The sequence below is a fragment of the Callospermophilus lateralis genome, chromosome 2 (genome assembly GCF_048772815.1).
Source record: "Callospermophilus lateralis isolate mCalLat2 chromosome 2, mCalLat2.hap1, whole genome shotgun sequence".
NCBI classification, from domain to species: domain Eukaryota; kingdom Metazoa; phylum Chordata; class Mammalia; order Rodentia; family Sciuridae; genus Callospermophilus; species Callospermophilus lateralis.
This window is the reverse complement of record NC_135306.1, coordinates 157126374-157144434: the sequence shown is the minus strand read 5'-3', so window position 1 is coordinate 157144434 and position 18061 is coordinate 157126374. Positions and strand designations below refer to the sequence as shown.

Sequence of the window (18061 nt, the reverse complement as noted above, 5' to 3'; positions counted from 1 at the left end):
CAAAAATCATGAGCAAGCATATTTTTGTGAAAAGGAAACTCCACTGGAAATAAACATATGAAAGATGCTCAAATTCATTAGCAATTATTATGTAATGCAAATTAGGTTCACCAAATCATCATTTTGACAACTTAAGTTGTAAAAAATTAAGATGACTCACAATAATTCTGTGGCACCTGCAGGCATTCTGGGAGGGGCCCACTACATGTGCATATGGTGATGTATGTTTTGGGGTGGGAGCTGGTGTGGTGTTACGGATTGTTTTCCTTCAGATTTCTATGTTGAAATCTAAACCTGCAGTATCAAAGAATGTAACTTAATTTAGAGATAGGGGCTTTACAGAGGTATCAAGTTAAAATGTGGTCATTTGGATGGACACCAAGTCAATATGATGTCTTTTTAATGAGGAAATTTGGACACAGGAGCACACACAGAGGGAAGACCATGTGAAGAGACACAAGAAGTCACCATTTGCAAACCATGGAAAGGCATGGTACAGATCCTTCCCTCACAGCCCCAACAAGGAAGCAACCCATCCACATCTCAATTTTTAAAAAAAAAAATTTTAATTTACATATGACAGAAGAATGCATTACAATTCTTATTACACATATAGAGCACATTTTTTCATATCTCTGGTTGTAATCAAAGTATATTCACACCAATTTGTGTCCTCATACATGTACTTTGGATAATAATGTCCATCACATTCCATCATCATTTCTAACCCCATGTCCCCTCCCTTCCCTTCCCACCCCTCTGCCCTATCTAGAGTTCTTTTATTCCCCCCATGCTCTCCCTCCCTACCATACCATGAATCAGCCTCCTTATATCAGAGAAAACATTTGGCATTTGGTTTTTTGGGATTGGCTAACTTCACTTAGCATTATCTTCTCTAACTGCATACATTTACCTGCAAATGCCATGATTTTATTCTCTTTTATTGCTGAGGAATATTCCATTATGTATACATACCACATTTTTTTTATCCATTCATCTACTGAAGAGCATCTAGGTTGGTTCCACAGTTTAGCTATTGTGAATTGTGCTGCTATAAACACTGATGTGGCTGTGTCCCTGTAGTATGCTGCTTTTAAGTCCTTTGGGTATAGACTGAGGAGAGGGGAAGCTGGGTTAAATGGTGGTTCCATTCCCAATTTTCCAAGAAATCTCCATACTGCTTTCCATATTGGCTACACCAATTTGCAGTCCCACTACCAATGTATGAGTTTACCTTTTCCCCCACATTCTTGCCAACATTTATTGTTGTTTGTCTTCATAAAAGACGCTATTCTGACTGGAGTGCAATGAAATCTTAGAGTAGTTTTTATTTGCATTTCTCTAATTGCTAGAGATGATGAACATTTTTTCATGTATTTGTTGATTGATTGTATGTCTTCTTCTGAGAAGTCTCTGTTCAGGTCCTTGGCCCATTTATTGATTGGGTTATTTGTGGTTTTTTGGTGCTAAGCTTTTTGAGTTCTTTATATACCCTAGAGATTAGTGCTGTCTCTGATGTGTGGGGTGTAAAGATTTGCTCCCAAGATGTAGGCTCTCTATTCACCTCACAGATTGTTTCTTTTTCTGAGAAGGAACTTTTTAGTTTGATTCCATCCCACTTATCGATTCTTGGTTTTAATTCTTGCACAAAGGAGTCTTATTAAGGAAGTTGGAGGCCTAATCCCACATGGATATTAGGGCCTACTTTTTCTTCTATTAGATGCAGAGTCTCTGATTTTATTCCTAAGTGCTTGACCCATTTTGATTTAAGTTTTGTGCGTGTTGAGAAATAGGGGTTTAAGTTCATTTTGTTGCATATGAATTTCCAGTTTTCCCAGCACATTTGTTGAAGAGGCTATCTTTTCTTCAATGCATGTTTTTGGCTCCTTTGTCTAATATAAGATAATGGAATTTTGTGGGGTGTCCTCTATTCTGTACCATTGGTCTACCAGTCTGTTTTGATGCCAATACCATGCTGTTTTTGTTACTATTGCTTTGTAGTATAGTTCAAGGTCTGGTATAGTGATGCTACTTGCTTCACTCTTCCTGTTAAGGATTGCTTTAGCTATTCTGAGTCTGTTATTTTCCCAGATGAATTTCATGACTGCTTTTTCTATTTCTATGAGGAATGTCATTAGGATTTTGATCAGAATTGCATTAAATCTGTACAATTCTTTTGGTAGTATGGTCATTTTGATAATATTAATTCTACCTATCCAAGAACAAGGGAGATCTTTCCATCTTCTAAGGTCTTCTTTGAACTTCTTTCTTTAGAGTTCTGTAATTTTCATTATATAAATCTTTCACCTCTTTCATTAGGTTGATTCTCAAGTATTTTATTTTATTTTTTTGAAGCTATTATAATAGGGTAGTTTTCCTTTCAGAGGATTTATCACTGATATACAGAAATGCATTTGATTTATGGGTGTTGGTTTTATATCCTGCTACTTTGCTGAATTCATTTATGAGTTCTAGAAGTTTTCTGGTGGAACTTTTGGGGTCTTCTAGGCATAGGATCATGTCATCAGTAAATAGTGCCAATTTTAATTTTGCTTTTGCTATGTGTATCCCTTTAATTTCTTTTGCCTGTCTAATTTGCTTTAGCCAGTGTTTGAAGAACTATGTTAAATAGAAGTGGTGAAAGAGGGAATCACTCTTTTTTTTCCAGTTTTTAGAGGGAATGCTTTCGATTTTTCTCCATTTAGAATGATGTTGGCCTGGGAGTTAGCATAGATAGCTTTTATGATGTTGAGATATGTTCCTGTTATCCCTAATTTTTCTAATGTTTTGAATATGAAGGGGTCCTGTATTTTGTTAAATGCTTATTCTGCATCTATTGAGATGCTAATATTATTCTTATCTTTAAATCTATTGATGTGATGAATTACATTCATTGATTTCCATATGTTGAGCCAAACTTGCATCCCTGGGATGAATCCCACTTGATTGTGGTGCATGATCTTTTTGATATGTTTTTGTATTTGATTTGCCAGAATTTTATTGAGAAATTTTGCATCTATGCTCATTAGAGATATTGGTCTGAAGTTTTCTTCCTTTGATGTGTCTTTGCCTGGTTTTGGAATCAGGGTGATATTGGCCTCATAGAATGAGTTTGGAAGTGCTGCCTCTTTTTCTATTTCCTGAAATAAATTGAAGAGTATTGGTATTAATTCTTCCTTAAAGGTCTTGTAGAAGACCTTGCCTGTGTATCCAGCAGGTCCTGGGCTTTTCTTGGTTGGTAGACTTTTGATGGCATCTTCTATTTCATCACTTGAAATTGATCTGTTTAAATTGTGTATATCATCCTGATTCAATTTAGGCAAATTATATGACTCTAGAAATTTTTCGATGCCTTTGATATTTTCTATTTATTGGAGTAAAAGTTTTCAAAATAATTTCTAAATATCTTCTGAATTTCTGTAGTGTCTGTCATGATATTTCCTTTTTCATCCCGTATGTTAGTAATTTGAGTTTTCTCTCTCCTTCTCTTCATTACCATGGCTAAGGGTTTGTCAATTTTATTTACTTTTTCAAAGAACAAACTTTTTTGCCCTGTCAATTTTTCCAATTGTTTCTTTGTATTCAATTTCATTGATTTTGGCTCTGATTTTAATTATTTCCTGTCTTATACTGCTTTTTGTGTTGATTTATTCTTCTGTTTCTAAGGCTTTGAGATGTAATGTTAAGTCATTTATTTGTTGACTTTTTCTTCTTTTAAAGAATGAACTCCATGTAATGAACTTTCCTCTTAGAACTGTTTTTCATAGTGTCCCTGAGATTTCAATGTTGTATCTGTGTTCTTATTCACCTCTAAAATTTTTTAAATCTCCTCCTTGTGTCTTCTTCAGCCCATTGTCCATTCAGTAGCATATTATTTAGTTTCCAGGTGTTGGAGTGGATTTTATTTCTTATTTCATCATTGATTTCTAATTTAATTCCATCATGATCTGATAGAATGTAGGGTAATAGCTCTACCTTTTTATATTTGCTAAGAGTTGCTTTGTGGCATAATATATGGTCTATTTTAGAGAAGGATTCATGTGCTGCTGAGAAGAAAGTGTATTCTCTCGTTGAAGAATGAAATATTCTATATATGTCAGTTAAGTCTAAGTTATTGATTGTATTATTGAGTTCTATAGTTTCTTTCTTCAGCTTTTGTTTGGAAGATCTATCTAGTGATGAAAGAGGTGTGTTAAAGTCACCCAAAATTATTGTATTGTGGTCTATTTGGCTCTTTAACTTGAGAAGAGTTTGATGAACATAGATGCTCCATTGTTTGGGGTATATATACTTATAATTGTTAAATCTTGTTGGTGTATGGTTCCCTTAAGCAGTATGTAGTGTCCTTCTTTATCCTTATTGATTGACTTTAGCTTGAAGTCTACTTTATTTGATGTGAGGATGGAAACCCGTGCTTGCTTCTGCAGTCCATGTGAGTGGTATGACTTTTCCCAACCCTTCACTTTCAGTCTGTAGATGTCTTTTTTTATGAAATGAGTCTCTTGGAGGCAGCATATTGTAGGGTCTTTTTTTTTTTAAATCCAATCTGCTTGTCTATGTCTTTTGATTGATGAGTTTAGGCCAATAACATTCAGGGTTATTATTGAGACATGATTTGTATCCCCAGCCGTTTTTGTTTATTTTTGGTATTTAACATGACTTGGTTCCTCCTCTGAATAAAATTTACTTTAGTGTAATACTTCCCTCTGCTGATTTTCATCATTGTTTTTCATTTCCTCTTCATGTAATATTTTGCTGAAGATGTTCTGTAGTGCAGGCTTTCTACTTGTAAATTCTTTTAACTTTTGTTTAACATGGAAGGGTTTTATTTCATCATCAAATCTAAAGCTTAGTTTTGCTGGATATAAGATTCTTGATTGGCATCCATTTTCTTTCAGAGCTTGGTATATGCTGTTCCACGATCTCCTGGCTTTGAGGGTCTGGGTTGTTAAATCTGCTGTGAGATACGAATTGGTCTCCCCCTATATATGATCTGATTCCTCTCTCGTGGCTTTTAAAATTCTGTCCTTATTCTGTATGCTAGACATTTTCATTACAATGTGCCTTGGTGTAGATCTGTTGTAATTTTGTACATTTGGTGTCCTATAAGCCTCTTGTATTTGGCTTTCCAATTCATTCTTCATGCTTGGGAAATTTTCTGATATTATCTCATTGAAGAGATTGTGCATTCCTTTGGTTTGAAACTCTATGCCTTGCTCTATCCCAATAACTCTTAGATTTTTTTTTGATGCTGTCCCATAATTCTTTGATGTTCTGTTCATTTTTCTTACTATCTTCACTGTGTGATCAACTTTATTTTCCAGATTGTATACTTTGTCTTCATTATCTGATGTTCTTTCTTCCAAGTGATCTAGTCTGTTGGTTATGCTTCCAATTGAGTTTTTTTTTTTTTATTTGGTTTACTGTACCCTTAATTTTAGGGATTTCTGACTTTTTTCCCCCCAAAGTCTCTATCTCTCTCTTGAAGTTATATTTTGCTACCTGGATTTGCTCTCTTATCTCTTTGTTGAAGTGAACAATTTTTGCTCATTTAGGTCATTCTTTAATTCACAGACTATTTTACTTAATGAACTTTCTAAACTCCTTCTCTGACATTTCACCAATTTCTCTGTTCATGTATTCTGTTGATTATAGTAATAATGTTTGGGACACTTTCCTTCCTTGTTTTTTCATGTTGTCTATGTGTCTTCCTTTTTTGCAGCGTGGATCTGAGCTATTACAGTTTCTTCCCTATATTCTTGTGCAGATTGTCTGTACCTCACCTTGATGTTGGGCTTCCAAATCCTACTGGTGTCCCTCAATGTATACTACTGCATCTAAAGGTGGTGGCGGCAATAGCGGAGGTAATTCGAAATAATAGTTAAGGTGCCCAAGATGGAAGCAATGAAAGGGTGGGCCTCACACTCTCTTTGGGATGCCTGCTCCCAGATGCAGCTGCTTCTATGCCCTATCTACTGTCAAAAAGTTAGGGGCTACTGCGTGGGGAAGGCTATGGTGATGACTGCAGTGTTCCAAGATAGAAGTAGGTTAGGCTTAGGCTCCCAGGTGGGGCGGAGGGGCCGAACTCGGACCTACCCTGGACCTGGGTTCTGCAGAGTCTGTGTGGGCGGGTCTGGGCTGGGTCTGGGCTCCTGTGGTAGTCTGCTGATCGGATGGGGCGGTCCTATGCTGGAGGCTGAGCTCTGGCGGGTGTCTGCCCTGCAAGTAAAGGAGTGTACCCAGGCCTACTGTAGCCTGGGTCCCACACAGGCTGGTGTGGGCAGATCTGGGCAAGGCCTGGGCACCTACAGTAGTCGGTAGTGGGCTGGTTAGAAGCCACATATTTCTAGTTTTTAGAACTATGAGACATAAATTTCTGTTGGGTAAGCCACACAATCTGCAGTACCTTGTTACAATAGCCCTGAGACAGGGACCACCACAGGGACAAAGGGAAAATGCATTATTGGTGCTGGGCAAGCTCATGGCCTGACAGCAAACACCAGGATACACAGTATGCACCACCCTCAACCAGTGTTGGCTTTGCATACTTGAGGAAAGGTGAAAACAGAGATGTGATCACATCTGAGATCTTACTGGAGATTGCATTATGTTTTTAGTTCTTCATGAGAAGATTTCAAGCAAGACATGAGACTTTTAGTAAAAGTATAGCAAAGTTTATTAGAAGAGAAAGAAGGGCGAAGCACCCTCAAGGGAGAGAGTGGTTTCTCTCAGAGAGGACAGTGACAATTCCACTTCTTTCTGTCCCAGCCTTTTTTGGAATAGGAGGGAGATCCTTAGAACACCCACCCAAGTATCACTTTCAGCTCTGGATTGACAGACTACATTAGTTAACAACCTAACGACAACTCTCAGTCATCTTGGCCTGGTTTACAGGTCCTAAATGGAACTCTTTTAATAGAATTTATGGGCTGTGGGCTCTGGTCTTTCCTGTTTTCCGGAGTATGGAAATCTCTGGTCTGTGTTTGTGTAGGGTCTTGTATAAGATGCCTCAGCAATTAGGCCCTTCTAAGGAAACCTATCTTCATCTTCTCCTGAATTTATCTCTTTCTTCAGTTGTAAGAGGAATAGTTTATAAGACTGAGATCAGACAAGGGTCCTGAAATAGCTGTCTTTTCAGAGTTTGAGGTGTCACTGAAGCAGGGCTGTTGGTTAATCAATTTGTTCTATACCAAGTATTTTCTTAAACTCCTGCCTACTGCTTATGTCTAAGTGCTACCTAAACTGGGAACGTTTTAGTGTGTTCAGCAACTGAACTAAATTATCTTTAGTTGAGTACACCGAAAGCTAATTCACATTCCCACCCCAGCAAGTAACCAACAAACTAAGCTTCCTTCTTTTGTTCAGAGACCCAGTCTGACATTTTGTCAGAGCTATGTTTCTCTTCCTAAATGAAAGCTCCAAGAAAAGTCATGCCTGTATGTTCACATGTGACCAGATTTTGTTTCCATCTTTACCAGTCCAAAAGATCCCAGTGTCTGGCATCAGTCCTAGCAAACTAAAACAGGTGGGGACTTGTTCTTGGCTTCTCTCTCTCAGGCCCAGGAGGCAGGGATTTACCTTTGCCACTAGCACAGGGTGGGATGGGGTGGAAGACCAAGGTTCTAAAAGGCACTGTGAAGAACCCCCATAACTACAACCATCAGTGTCTCTCATCCTGGTTTCCATCCCATCAGGGCCGATTGTTGCCATCTCTCTTCAAGGGATGCATGGATGTATGGATGGACGGACGGACTGGCCAGCGAAATGAGAGAACACTTTTTGAGTAAATGTCTTCAATTCAATGATAGCTTCTGATTCCACCATACTCTGCAAACACACAGCTCAAGACAAGGCTCAAAAGAGAAGCACACAAGACGTGTTGAATGAATGTATGTATTTATTGCTTTTTGGCCCCCAACTCCCATTCCCTTTGCAGCATCCCTTCCTTTAGTCATTCGGATGTCCCTTTCTCCAGCCAAGCCACAACTTAAATAAGCTAGGGGGACTGAGTTCTCAGTCATGGCTGCTTTCAGTATGCAAGGGGCGGGGGGCGGGGGTGCAGAGGGGGTCAGGATCAAATTAGGAATCTAGGAACAAGGACGCCCCCGGTTCCCGGCCTGCAAGCCCAGAAGTCTCGGTTTTCCGCGTGGCCCTGGGGGCAGGGCTGGACCAGAGCCAGCATCGCGCGAGAAAGAATCCTCGACTGGGCCCCTGGGGGGGCAGTCAGCCGCCGCCAAGGCCGGGCCGCTGGCGGTCCCCTGCCTGCCGCAGTCCGCTGCCGGCCTCAGTCCCGCTCTAGTCCGCCTGGCGGAGCTCCGCGGGGAGCCCCAGTTCGTTAACATGTTGGGCGTCTCATTCCGGGTGGGTTCCGCGGGACGGCAGGGCGGGAAGAGGCGGGAGGCGCGGAGAGCCACCGGCCCGGACGTCGGACGGACCCAAGCGGGGGCGGGAGGCGGGACAGAGGCGCGTAGGCCGCTGGCAGCACCGCGCAGGGCGGGAGCGCTGGGCTGGGCGGGCGGCGGATTCCCAGAAGGCGGGGTGCGGGCGGGGCATCGGGTGGGAGAAGCCGAACGACCTGTACCGAATCCGGTCAGGCCAGGCTTGGGTGGAGAAATGAACAGGCTGGCCTAGCGTGCCGGGCGCGGTGGCAGAGTTGAGGGCGGTTGCGGGGAGGCCCGCCAAGCCTCTAGCAGGTGAGTGCCCAGGCCTCCTTTGCCTGTCCTGGAGGGTGCCCAAAGTCGTGGAACATCCTCTGGTTAGAGCTATTTCACTCCTACACCCTCCCCAGACCAAAATGGGAGGCAGCCACCCCTCTGTCTGGTTCTGTCCCGGGGGCTTGGGCTTTCGTTCCGTATTGCATATTACAGGTAATATCATAACCACCCCACGTGGAGGAGGACTCCCAAAGTTTGCACCCTTGGCTGTAGCCAGGATGAGGCAGATGGGCAGGAGGGCCCTGGAGATAGTAGCATTTTCCCACCAGTATCTGCAGCTGACCCCCTCCCTACCTTCTGGTACACAGAAGCTCAGCCTGCTTTTTGTTAGTGTAGCCTGCTTCCTCCTGTGGGGAGGACACTGTGGTTGGGAGGATGCTGTGTCTGAGCACTGTGCTGCTCAGGGATGGTAAGATCTGAGATGTACTGTTCACATTGTGTCTGCCAGGACCCTTCCCTGCTGCTGGCCCTTGCGGTCATTGGGGTTACAGTGCTTGTGTTTGCTCTGAAGAACATGAACTCCAGGAAGAGAGATCCTATCACCTTACAGGACCCTGATGCCAAGTACCCATTACCTTTGATTGAGAAAGAGGTAGTGGATCAGCCCAACCCCTCCCCTTGGTTGGGTGAAAGACAGGAGACAGAAGTGGTGGGGAATATTGGATGGGAAAGTGGGGTGGACTCTCATCATGGGCCAGTGGAGCTCTTTTCCCAGGAATTTGAGCTTCCCAGCAAGAGTTCTAGAGCTGATAAAGCCTGCCTCTGTTTTCTTTTACTAGAAAATCAACCACAACACCCGCCGGTTCCGCTTTGGATTGCCCTCTCCAGAGCATGTCTTAGGACTTCCTGTAGGTGAGTGGGGTTTGGTGTCATCTCCAGGGCTCAGCCTTTGAGCGCTAGGTACTCTGTTTGTATCAGAAACACAGGTTTCCAACCTCCTGAGGTACAAGGTTTCCCTGATACTCTTCCTGAACCATATGGGCTCAGGGAGAAGAAAATGGGCTTGGGATCATTCTTCATTATTCTATTTGGGCTGACTAAAAGTGGTATCTTAATAAGCATTGAAAAGAGATGATGCTAGAGTCAGAAGATCTAAGATCTCATTGAAGGCTCCTTGGAAGGTTCTTTGATGGGCATTGTTAACCAAGTTTCTCAACCTTTCTGATCTTCAGTCTATGAATTGGGATTTCCCAGGCCCTGCCTGCCTGCTTCATTTACATTATAGTGAGGGTAAGGTGATTGACAGATATGAAAATTCAGAAACTGCAAAGCATTGTGCACATAGGAGGGAAAGGAGGAACTGACGTTCCTCTGCAGTTAGGAGAATGCTCAGAATGTGGGGGTAGGCAGGTGCCTTCCCCTCACTGTGGATTTTCTATAGGGTCCCCAGATCTACACAAGCAGGAACTGTTGTGATATCAGTCCTAGCAGTCTTAGAGTTCCAAGTTACCCTGTTTTCAATCTGTAACACCTCTAGACAGCTGAGTTCAGTCTGTAAACTGGAAAACTTCAGGGCCTAGGGATCCAGAGAAACTTTGTATAAACTACTTGTGGGGCTTGCTTCCTGTTAGATATCCTAATCCTCAGCCTACTCTTCTCATATGAACAAGAGAAAACCTTAACCTCAATTCTGTAGGGAATAAAATTATACACTAGGCAGCTAGATTGGCCCATCAGCCTCCTTGATGGTCCCCAGTTCCTTCTCTGTGCATGACAGTGCAATGTCCTGCTGCCTTCCAGCCTTCTGACTGGCCTGTCACCAGTCCTGTTTGTAGAAAGAGTAAAAGAATGAAAAACTTTGGAGAAATAAAATTTCCTTGGTCCTGGTGGAAGCTGTGCAGTTAGTGGGATCAGGGTAATTTTAGTGAGTTCTGGGAGAATTTGATATGAGGACACAGGATATTGCTGATGCTTCTCAACTTAGCTGAAATTAAGCTAGTTAGAGATAGGGCCCAAGGGACCAGTGGGTCAGCCCCAAGTTGTCTGGGGATGCTGCTAGACCAAGCCCAGGTTAGCTGCATCTGAACAGCCTTTCCAGGTTCCCAGTATCAAGTGAGCTCTCAAAAGGAGGCTGCTCCAGGCCTGTGTGCCTGAGTATCCCTGGTACCCGGCCACACCACAGTCAGTCATCAAATGTGCTTACACCTCAGACCTCAGGGCCTCCTCAAAGACTCTGGTTTATGCTCCAGAAGCAATTTCAAGGACTGGCTTCTTGACTGTTCCACTCCACCACCTTTCCTCCTCCCTACCGTCTTTTCCCTACCCTGAGACAGAGCCTCTATCTCTACTCTAAAGTCTCCATTAAAGTCTCTAATTTCCTGGGAAAACCAGTTTCTACTTCCTCAGAAACTGATATGTATTCTTTTCTTGCCTCTAGTGTTAGTGCCTCTTGGTAGCAACTCTTACCCTCAGCACTAATTGCCATGGTCACTGGTATCTCCAGTTTAGGTTCAACAGAAGTCTGAGTAGCCCAGCATATCATCTGATACTGGGCTTAGTCTCAGTGTCATACGAGTGTGATGAATTCCACTCTGGAGGGGCAGAATTTCATGGTTCAGAATCTTATTGCTGTCCCTCAGTGGAGCCATAGGTCAGAAAGACACAGTAGTGTTGCTTTATTTGGTCCATAGGTGTCCAGATACTGGGGCCCTCCAGTGTCTATGAATCCCAGGCCTGTTCTGTTCCAGGCACTAGGATACAGATGGGTAGCTGTGACTTATTCAGAGACCCCAGTGGTACATCCAGTTCAGGAAGAAATGAGTTTGTAAAGATAACATTTTTATTTGGAAGCAAAATTCACCCTCCAATTTCAGTTAGCTTCTCTTCCTCTACAAATTACTTAAATTATGATCACATCTGAACAGGTATATCATCACCCCCACTTGTGTATGTGTGTGTGGTGGGTGGGGGTGTTAATGGGTTCCAACCCAGAGCCTTGCACATGCTAGGCAAGTGTTTTAGCACTAAGCCACAACCCCAAGCCCATCATCCCCATTTTACAGATGAAGAGACAAAATCCAGAGAGGTAAAGTAGCCTCTCCTGGGATCCTGGATTTGAGCTCCTTCCCCACTTGCCCTTCCTTCACTGAAGTATAGTCCTTTCTGGGATTCCCAGGTCCTCCTTAGGCTGGCCATGCTCAGGCTAATATTTGGTACCTCTTCTGTAGGTAACTATGTCCATCTCATGGCCAGAATTGATAATGATTTCGTGATCAGGGCATACACACCTGTCTCAAGTGATGATGACAAAGGCTTTGTGGACTTAATTATAAAGGTAAATGATATAAATGATTATAAAGATTAAAAAAAAAACAACACCATGTGCAGCTGTTTACTGTGGGTGTCAGGGTAGAGGGCAGTACTTTTTCTGTGAGGTTGCTCATGCCCCAAGCAGGACTTTCATTTAACAGTGTCATTTAACAGTGGAGCTATAGTAAACTGAGTGCAGTCTTTAGGTATTACCCATAGCAATTGTGGGAGTGGGTCATTTTCCCTGTGTGGCTTTCTGTAGCAGATGCATTTTCTAGTTGTGTGCAGCTAGGGCCATAGATCTGAGCATGTGAAAATCAGGTTGCCTTGTTTTTCAGATCTACTTCAAAAATGTACACCCTCATTATCCTGAAGGAGGGAAGATGACTCAGTATTTGGAGAAAATGAAAATTGGGGATACTATTCTTTTTCGAGGACCAACGGGGCGCCTATTTTACCAAGGGCAAGGTACTGGGGTAATCACACTGAATCTCCAGCTGGGAGAAAGGAGATTCCTGCACTGGTTTTATTGTCATCCATATACCCACCTCACAAGGTCCTAATCTTCATTCAGTGTGTCTTCACTGTATCTCCAACTCAGAGTCTGAGACATAACACTGAAAATGGATGATGGGTGGAATCCAGGCTGCGTTGTTCTCTTGCATTTGCTACATGGGTGAGAGTGCTTTGTGAGGTTCCATATTAGCTTCAGCTTGCCTTTTGCCTCAGAAGAGAAGGCCCAGAGGTTCCCTGAGGAGGCCCAGGCTCTTATGGGGCTGGTAGAGGAAGCTATCATGGCCTGCTTCTCTGGCAAGTCCCTTAGACGGACTTGCTTCCTGGGAATCCTAAAGAAAATCAATAGTCTTTTGCAGGCTCCCAGACAAGAGCTGCAGAAATTAGAAGCATTCTCTGTGTTTCCAGGAAACCTTGCAATCAGACAGTACAAAACGAGAATGCCTGAGAAAAAACTGGTCTGTCACTTGGGAATGATTGCTGGGGGAACAGGTAAGAGGTTTCTGGGGGTGTCATCCAGAAGGTGAGCCCTAAGATAATTCTGACTTTGACTTTGGAGTTATTGGAGAAGGCATGGCACAAGAGATTCCTTCTATAGCCATGGTGGTGGGAATGTGGAATTAGTATAGGTCTTGAACCTGGCCCTGTGTGCCCTGCTCCTCTGAACCAATGTGGAGGCTGTCCAGGGCCACAGAGAGTCTTACATGGAAATCCTGGGCCACGTGGAGGCTATGTGGCCAGGTGGGGCCGACTGGACTGCCCCTGGTCTCCAACAGTTTCTAGACTCATTCCAAGCCCAATTCTCCCAACCCTTGGGAATGAATAACTGACTGAAGAGAAAAAATATGGAGACATACAGTGTGCCAGGTACCATCATAGGCACTTTAAAAAACATCACATTTACATATTAATTAAGGTATTTATTAAGGTACTAATTCTGTTTTGCAAATGAGTATACTTAAGAGTTCAGAATGCTCTTTCCATTTTGCCATATGAAACTGAAAAAGGGCTTTTGAATTACTGTTGCATTTGAAAGGGACAATAAAATGATGGACTGTTCCCCACTTAGTTTGGGGACAGAAGTGAAAAGATATCAGGACTAAGGGAAACTGCTAAGCTGTTCAGGCCAGGGGACAGGAGAAGCTGTTCTGCCTGCCCACTAACTGTGTTCCAGGCATTACGCCCATGCTGCAGCTCATACGCCACATCACCAAGAACCCCATGGACAAGACCAGGATGTCCCTCATCTTTGCCAACCAGGTCAGTTCTGCCGAGTCAGCCCTGAGCTTGCAGAGGGAGAATGGAATGTTCGCTGATCTGGGGCTCTGCATTCATTCCTCCCCCACTGACCAGGCGCTTGCTGCTTGGGTGCCTGTGGCTGTGGGAGGGCTTAGTGGGCAGCTGGAGAAGATTGAATCCAGGCTCCTTTTACTGCTTGTTTTTGTTTAACTTTTTTTGTCATCCTAGTCAATGCTGTAGCACCCGTATCTCCTTGATACTTATTTCTTCCTTCCTTGATACATATTTCTGATTTTCTGAGTACAAAATCATAGATGCTCTCAGTGGAAATTTGGAAAAAAATAGAGAAAACATATATATTTTTACTTATTCTTTTTATGTGCTATATATTTCTGTGTGTGGTGTGCATGTGTGTATATATTGTTTTCACTTAGCATTACCACATAGGCATTTTGTTCCCCTTAAAACTCTTTATGAGCTGGGCACAATGGTGCATGCCTAGAATCCCAGTGACTCAGGAAGCTGAGGCAGGATTGCAAGTTCCAGGCTAGCCTCGGCAATTTAGCCAGGCCCTAAGCAACCCAGTGAGACCCTGACTCAGAATAAAAATTAAAAAGGAGAAAAATTTTAAAGGGCTAGGAATGTGGCTCAGTGGAAAAGCGTGCCTGGGTTTAATCCCTAGTATGTGCTACGCCACCCCCCCCCCCGCCAAAAAAAAGTAGAAAGACAAAAAATTCTATGAATATTTTCATCATAGTCTGTGTCAAGTTTAGATTAAATTTACTAAATCTACATTTTTTCCAGTTTTCAGTTATTAATGCTAAATGATACAATGAGGAATAATTGCACCTAGGCCTGATGACTTCTATATTATTTTCTTAAATGGAACCTCGGAAGTGGAAAACTGAGACAAGAGTCTTGAAGAGTTTTATGATCCATACCTTCTGTGTACTCTGAGCCTGAGACAAGTAACTTTGGCTCTCTTTTCCCACATGAGGCTCCAGTCTGTTTTCTTTTGTAGTTCTTTGGTAGTGTCTCCTGAATGACTTCTTAGTCCCTACTTTCTTGCAGAAGACCTAAGCCTATAGTGAGCTTGTTCTAGTTGGTTCTGCCATTCCTGGTGCCTAATGTGAATATAGGAGGTGGGATGGGGACTTTCAAGTGAAGCCACCCAGCCTGTACAGCCACGGTCTTTTAGCAGCAGTTACTGCTGCATTGTGGGAAATGTCACCATCCCAGCAGCTCCCTCCATGAGAGGATGGGTTTGCTCGTAGGAGCAGCAGAACCCTCGTTTATTCTGGGAGTCTACTGCATACACTCAAGCAAGGGTGGTGGCAGCTTGGGCAGGAGTGTGTGGGAGGACATACAGGCTGTCCCTGGAGGGTCTTTTATAATTTTCCTTCTTTTCTAGACAGAGGAGGATATCTTGATGAGAAAGGAGCTGGAAGAAATTGCCAAGACTCACCTAAACCAGTTCAAACTGTGGTACACCCTGGACAGGCCTCCCCTTGGTACAAACCCTGTTGCTTCCCTCACTGTGGGTCAGCTCCAGGCTTTGATCCACCTGAAGGACTGGCCTCTTATTTTGTTTATGAGGACTGAATTTGAGCATTTGGCTTTGGGCTCTGGATCCATATGGGAAATGCAAGTGTTGAGGGAGATAGGATTTGGATAGCCTGCTTGTAATGGTGACAAAAGGCATGTGTCCAGTATCTCAGGAGCACTCCATGAATTGTATTGAACATCAAAAGGAACACTGAGCCCCAGGGCTACTCTCAACACCACAGCCATCACACACACTGCAGCTGATATGGCCACTGGTCTTTTCACCAGTCATGTCATTGTTCATGGCCACTGCAGCCCTCCCCATCCATCTCATCTGGACAGCAGTTGTCATATGCTAAGTCTCAGCCAGCACCCCAGCAACCACCGTGCACAATGTACCCTGTGTGGCATGTCTCACACACTGTACTTATCTGTACGTGTCTTGTCATATGGCTCACTACCCAGCAGAGGGCGCTGCCCAACTCCACAAACCCCACACTATTCCATACCATGCCCTGACAGCTTCAGCTCACTATCCTGACTCACTATACTCTAGTACACCTCATCATGGAGTCCTTCACTCTCCTCAGTGCAGTCAGTCACCAGCAGGGACCTCTGAGTCCCAGCAATGGCTGGAATAGGGGGTAAATTCTGTACTGCAGCTCCCTGTAATAAGCCCTCTTCTTGGGCTTATTACAGGGAGCTGCAGTACAGAGTCTTCTAAGCCTTTGTAGAGCAGCCTAGTCTACTTAGCTGAAAGGAGGGAGGGCAGAAGCCTAGCATAGAGGGCATAGCCTGCTACCCCATGACTCTTTCCTGCTGTGCTTCATTTCAGGCTGGAAGTACAGCTCAGGGTTTGTGACTGCTGACATGATCAAGCAGCACCTCCCACCCCCTGGGAAAACCACACTCATCTTGGTTTGCGGCCCACCAGCCTTGATCCAGACAGCAGCTCATCCCAACCTGGAGAAGCTGGGTTATACCAAGGACATGATTTTCACCTACTAGTATCTCCTGAACTCCTAGAAAATTTCCTGGAACCCTTTCCTCTGTTTCAGAGTGAGTTCAACTTCTCCATATTAAACTGGGATGTTTTTGAAGGTGCATCTAAATGCACCCTTGAGCCCCCACACTGGCATTCCCCTTTTGAATGTGGGGCCTAAGAAGAAGTGTTCAAGAGGCTGGAGACAAAGTGACTTCTGAGACCTCCTGCCTTGGAGGCTGGAAAGAGCTCTGTTATGGTTATCTTTCTCCATAGCAAAATAAACTTAAGTAGTCAGCAGATAACACATGAAGTATGGTTGTGTGAGAGACCCACTGGGCCTTGTCTGCCCAGCTTGAGAGTTGGCTTCTATGTGTCCCCAAGGGGGTCAGAACTGCAATAGTACCACAACAGAATTCCAACAGAATCCAAGTAGGATCACAGTAACTCCCAGTAATCTCTCTTGAACCTCTCTTTAGAGTGTGCTGCTTTTAAGGTCAGGCCTACAAGGTCTCAGGCACCCTCCATAATGCACTCTTCCTTCTCTTCTGGGACACCTTGAAGTGGGAATGGGATTAAAGGCACACACATTAGGGCAATAAATCCCAGGGTAAGTAGGCTCTGAGAACTCCTTCCAGACTCCCTGCTTTGGGCACAACCGGTGGAGGCATGGAGTGCATTATTTTTTGAGAATCCTCCAAGTGTTAAGCTCTGACCTGGCATGGGACAAGGGTAGAGATGGTTACATACATAACAAAAGTTTCTCAACTTGCATGCAGGTTCCAGAAGCTCTGCCTTAAATCCTGTCACTAACCCCTAGTGATACAAGGGACTACTGTTGCCATCTGCTGTGCAGGACCAGGACAACATGTTGCCGCTCTGTTATCTGAGTGGGTAGGGCCTCTTAGGCCAGAGATCCTGAGGGGATTTTGTTCTCCAAGTTGCAAATGAGGACACAGGTTATGAGACTAAGTGTTCCCACTAAGTGTGCAGCCAGTAGGTAGCATAGCTGACTTTAAAAATGGGTCTGTTTTATTCCAAGTTATTCCTCTTTTCACAAAAACTGACATAATGGAAGCAGTATTGACCTTGGTACCACTGGATTTGTTACCCACTGTATATGTGTATGCAGGACAATAGGAAGGGCAGAAGGAGCACAGAAGATGAATGCAGCTCTAGGGAACTCTCTGCAGTACAGCTGTCTTGCCCACAGGTGGCCATACACTGGAATGGTCTCACAGAAGGCCTGTGGGAGGTCTGAAGGGAAGGGCTGGCCAGGCTTCATCTACCTACCCATTCAGCATGTCTTCAGGAAATCTCCTGCTCAAGGAATGATACTTCTGCTGGGTACTTTACGATAAGATCCTGAGCTCAGGTTTTGCTCTAATTGCAGATCTGACCATGCTTGTTACCTACCTACTTTAAACCCTGCTCTGCTTGTACTCTATTACCCACCCTGGCCACTTCTCTGTCTCTAGGACATATTCCAGGGGCCTAGTTTGCAAGATCTTTCTTGATTGGGCTCCTGCTGACCTCATTAGATATTTTTATCTCCTGGACCTCCCTTCTCTGATTCATTCTCTAGCCTAATGATTCTTAATTGGGGGGTTTTGTCCCTCCTCTACTGTGGGAACATTTGACAAAATATGGAGACATTTTGTTTTCACAACTAGAAGAAAGGTGCTGCTGGCATCTAGTGTAGAGATCAAGGATGCTGGTCAGCAGGAACCTGATCAAGAGTTTGAGGTTAGGACTGGGCTTACCCATATAAGAGTAAAAGCTTCCTGAGGGACATAGAAGAGGTAGTATCTGTGCTCGT

The 18061-nt window shown here is 43.7% G+C and overlaps 1 protein-coding gene across 1 annotated transcript; it reads left to right on the top strand.

Moving 5' to 3' along the window:
* The first annotated feature begins 8572 nt into the window (after positions 1–8572).
* On the top strand, positions 8573–16538 carry Cyb5r2 (cytochrome b5 reductase 2). The gene is made up of 9 exons (XM_076846828.2): positions 8573–8693; positions 9163–9306; positions 9494–9566; positions 11882–11988; positions 12302–12431; positions 12885–12968; positions 13651–13736; positions 15127–15226; positions 16096–16538. Exons 2-9 carry the CDS (start codon positions 9229–9231, stop codon positions 16266–16268), a joined length of 831 nt encoding a protein of 276 aa, XP_076702943.2. The 5' UTR covers positions 8573–8693; positions 9163–9228; the 3' UTR covers positions 16269–16538.
* Positions 16539–18061: the final 1523 nt, after the last annotated feature.

Coding starts and splice junctions, on each gene's coding strand:
- Cyb5r2 (XM_076846828.2), top strand. CDS start 9,229: ATGAACTCCAGGAAGAGAGATCCTATCACCTTACAGGACCCTGATGCC. Junction 12,432..12,884: donor CCTATTTTACCAAGGGCAAG/GTACTGGGGTAA, acceptor CTGTGTTTCCAG/GAAACCTTGCAATCAGACAG. Junction 13,737..15,126: donor CCCTCATCTTTGCCAACCAG/GTCAGTTCTGCC, acceptor CTTCTTTTCTAG/ACAGAGGAGGATATCTTGAT.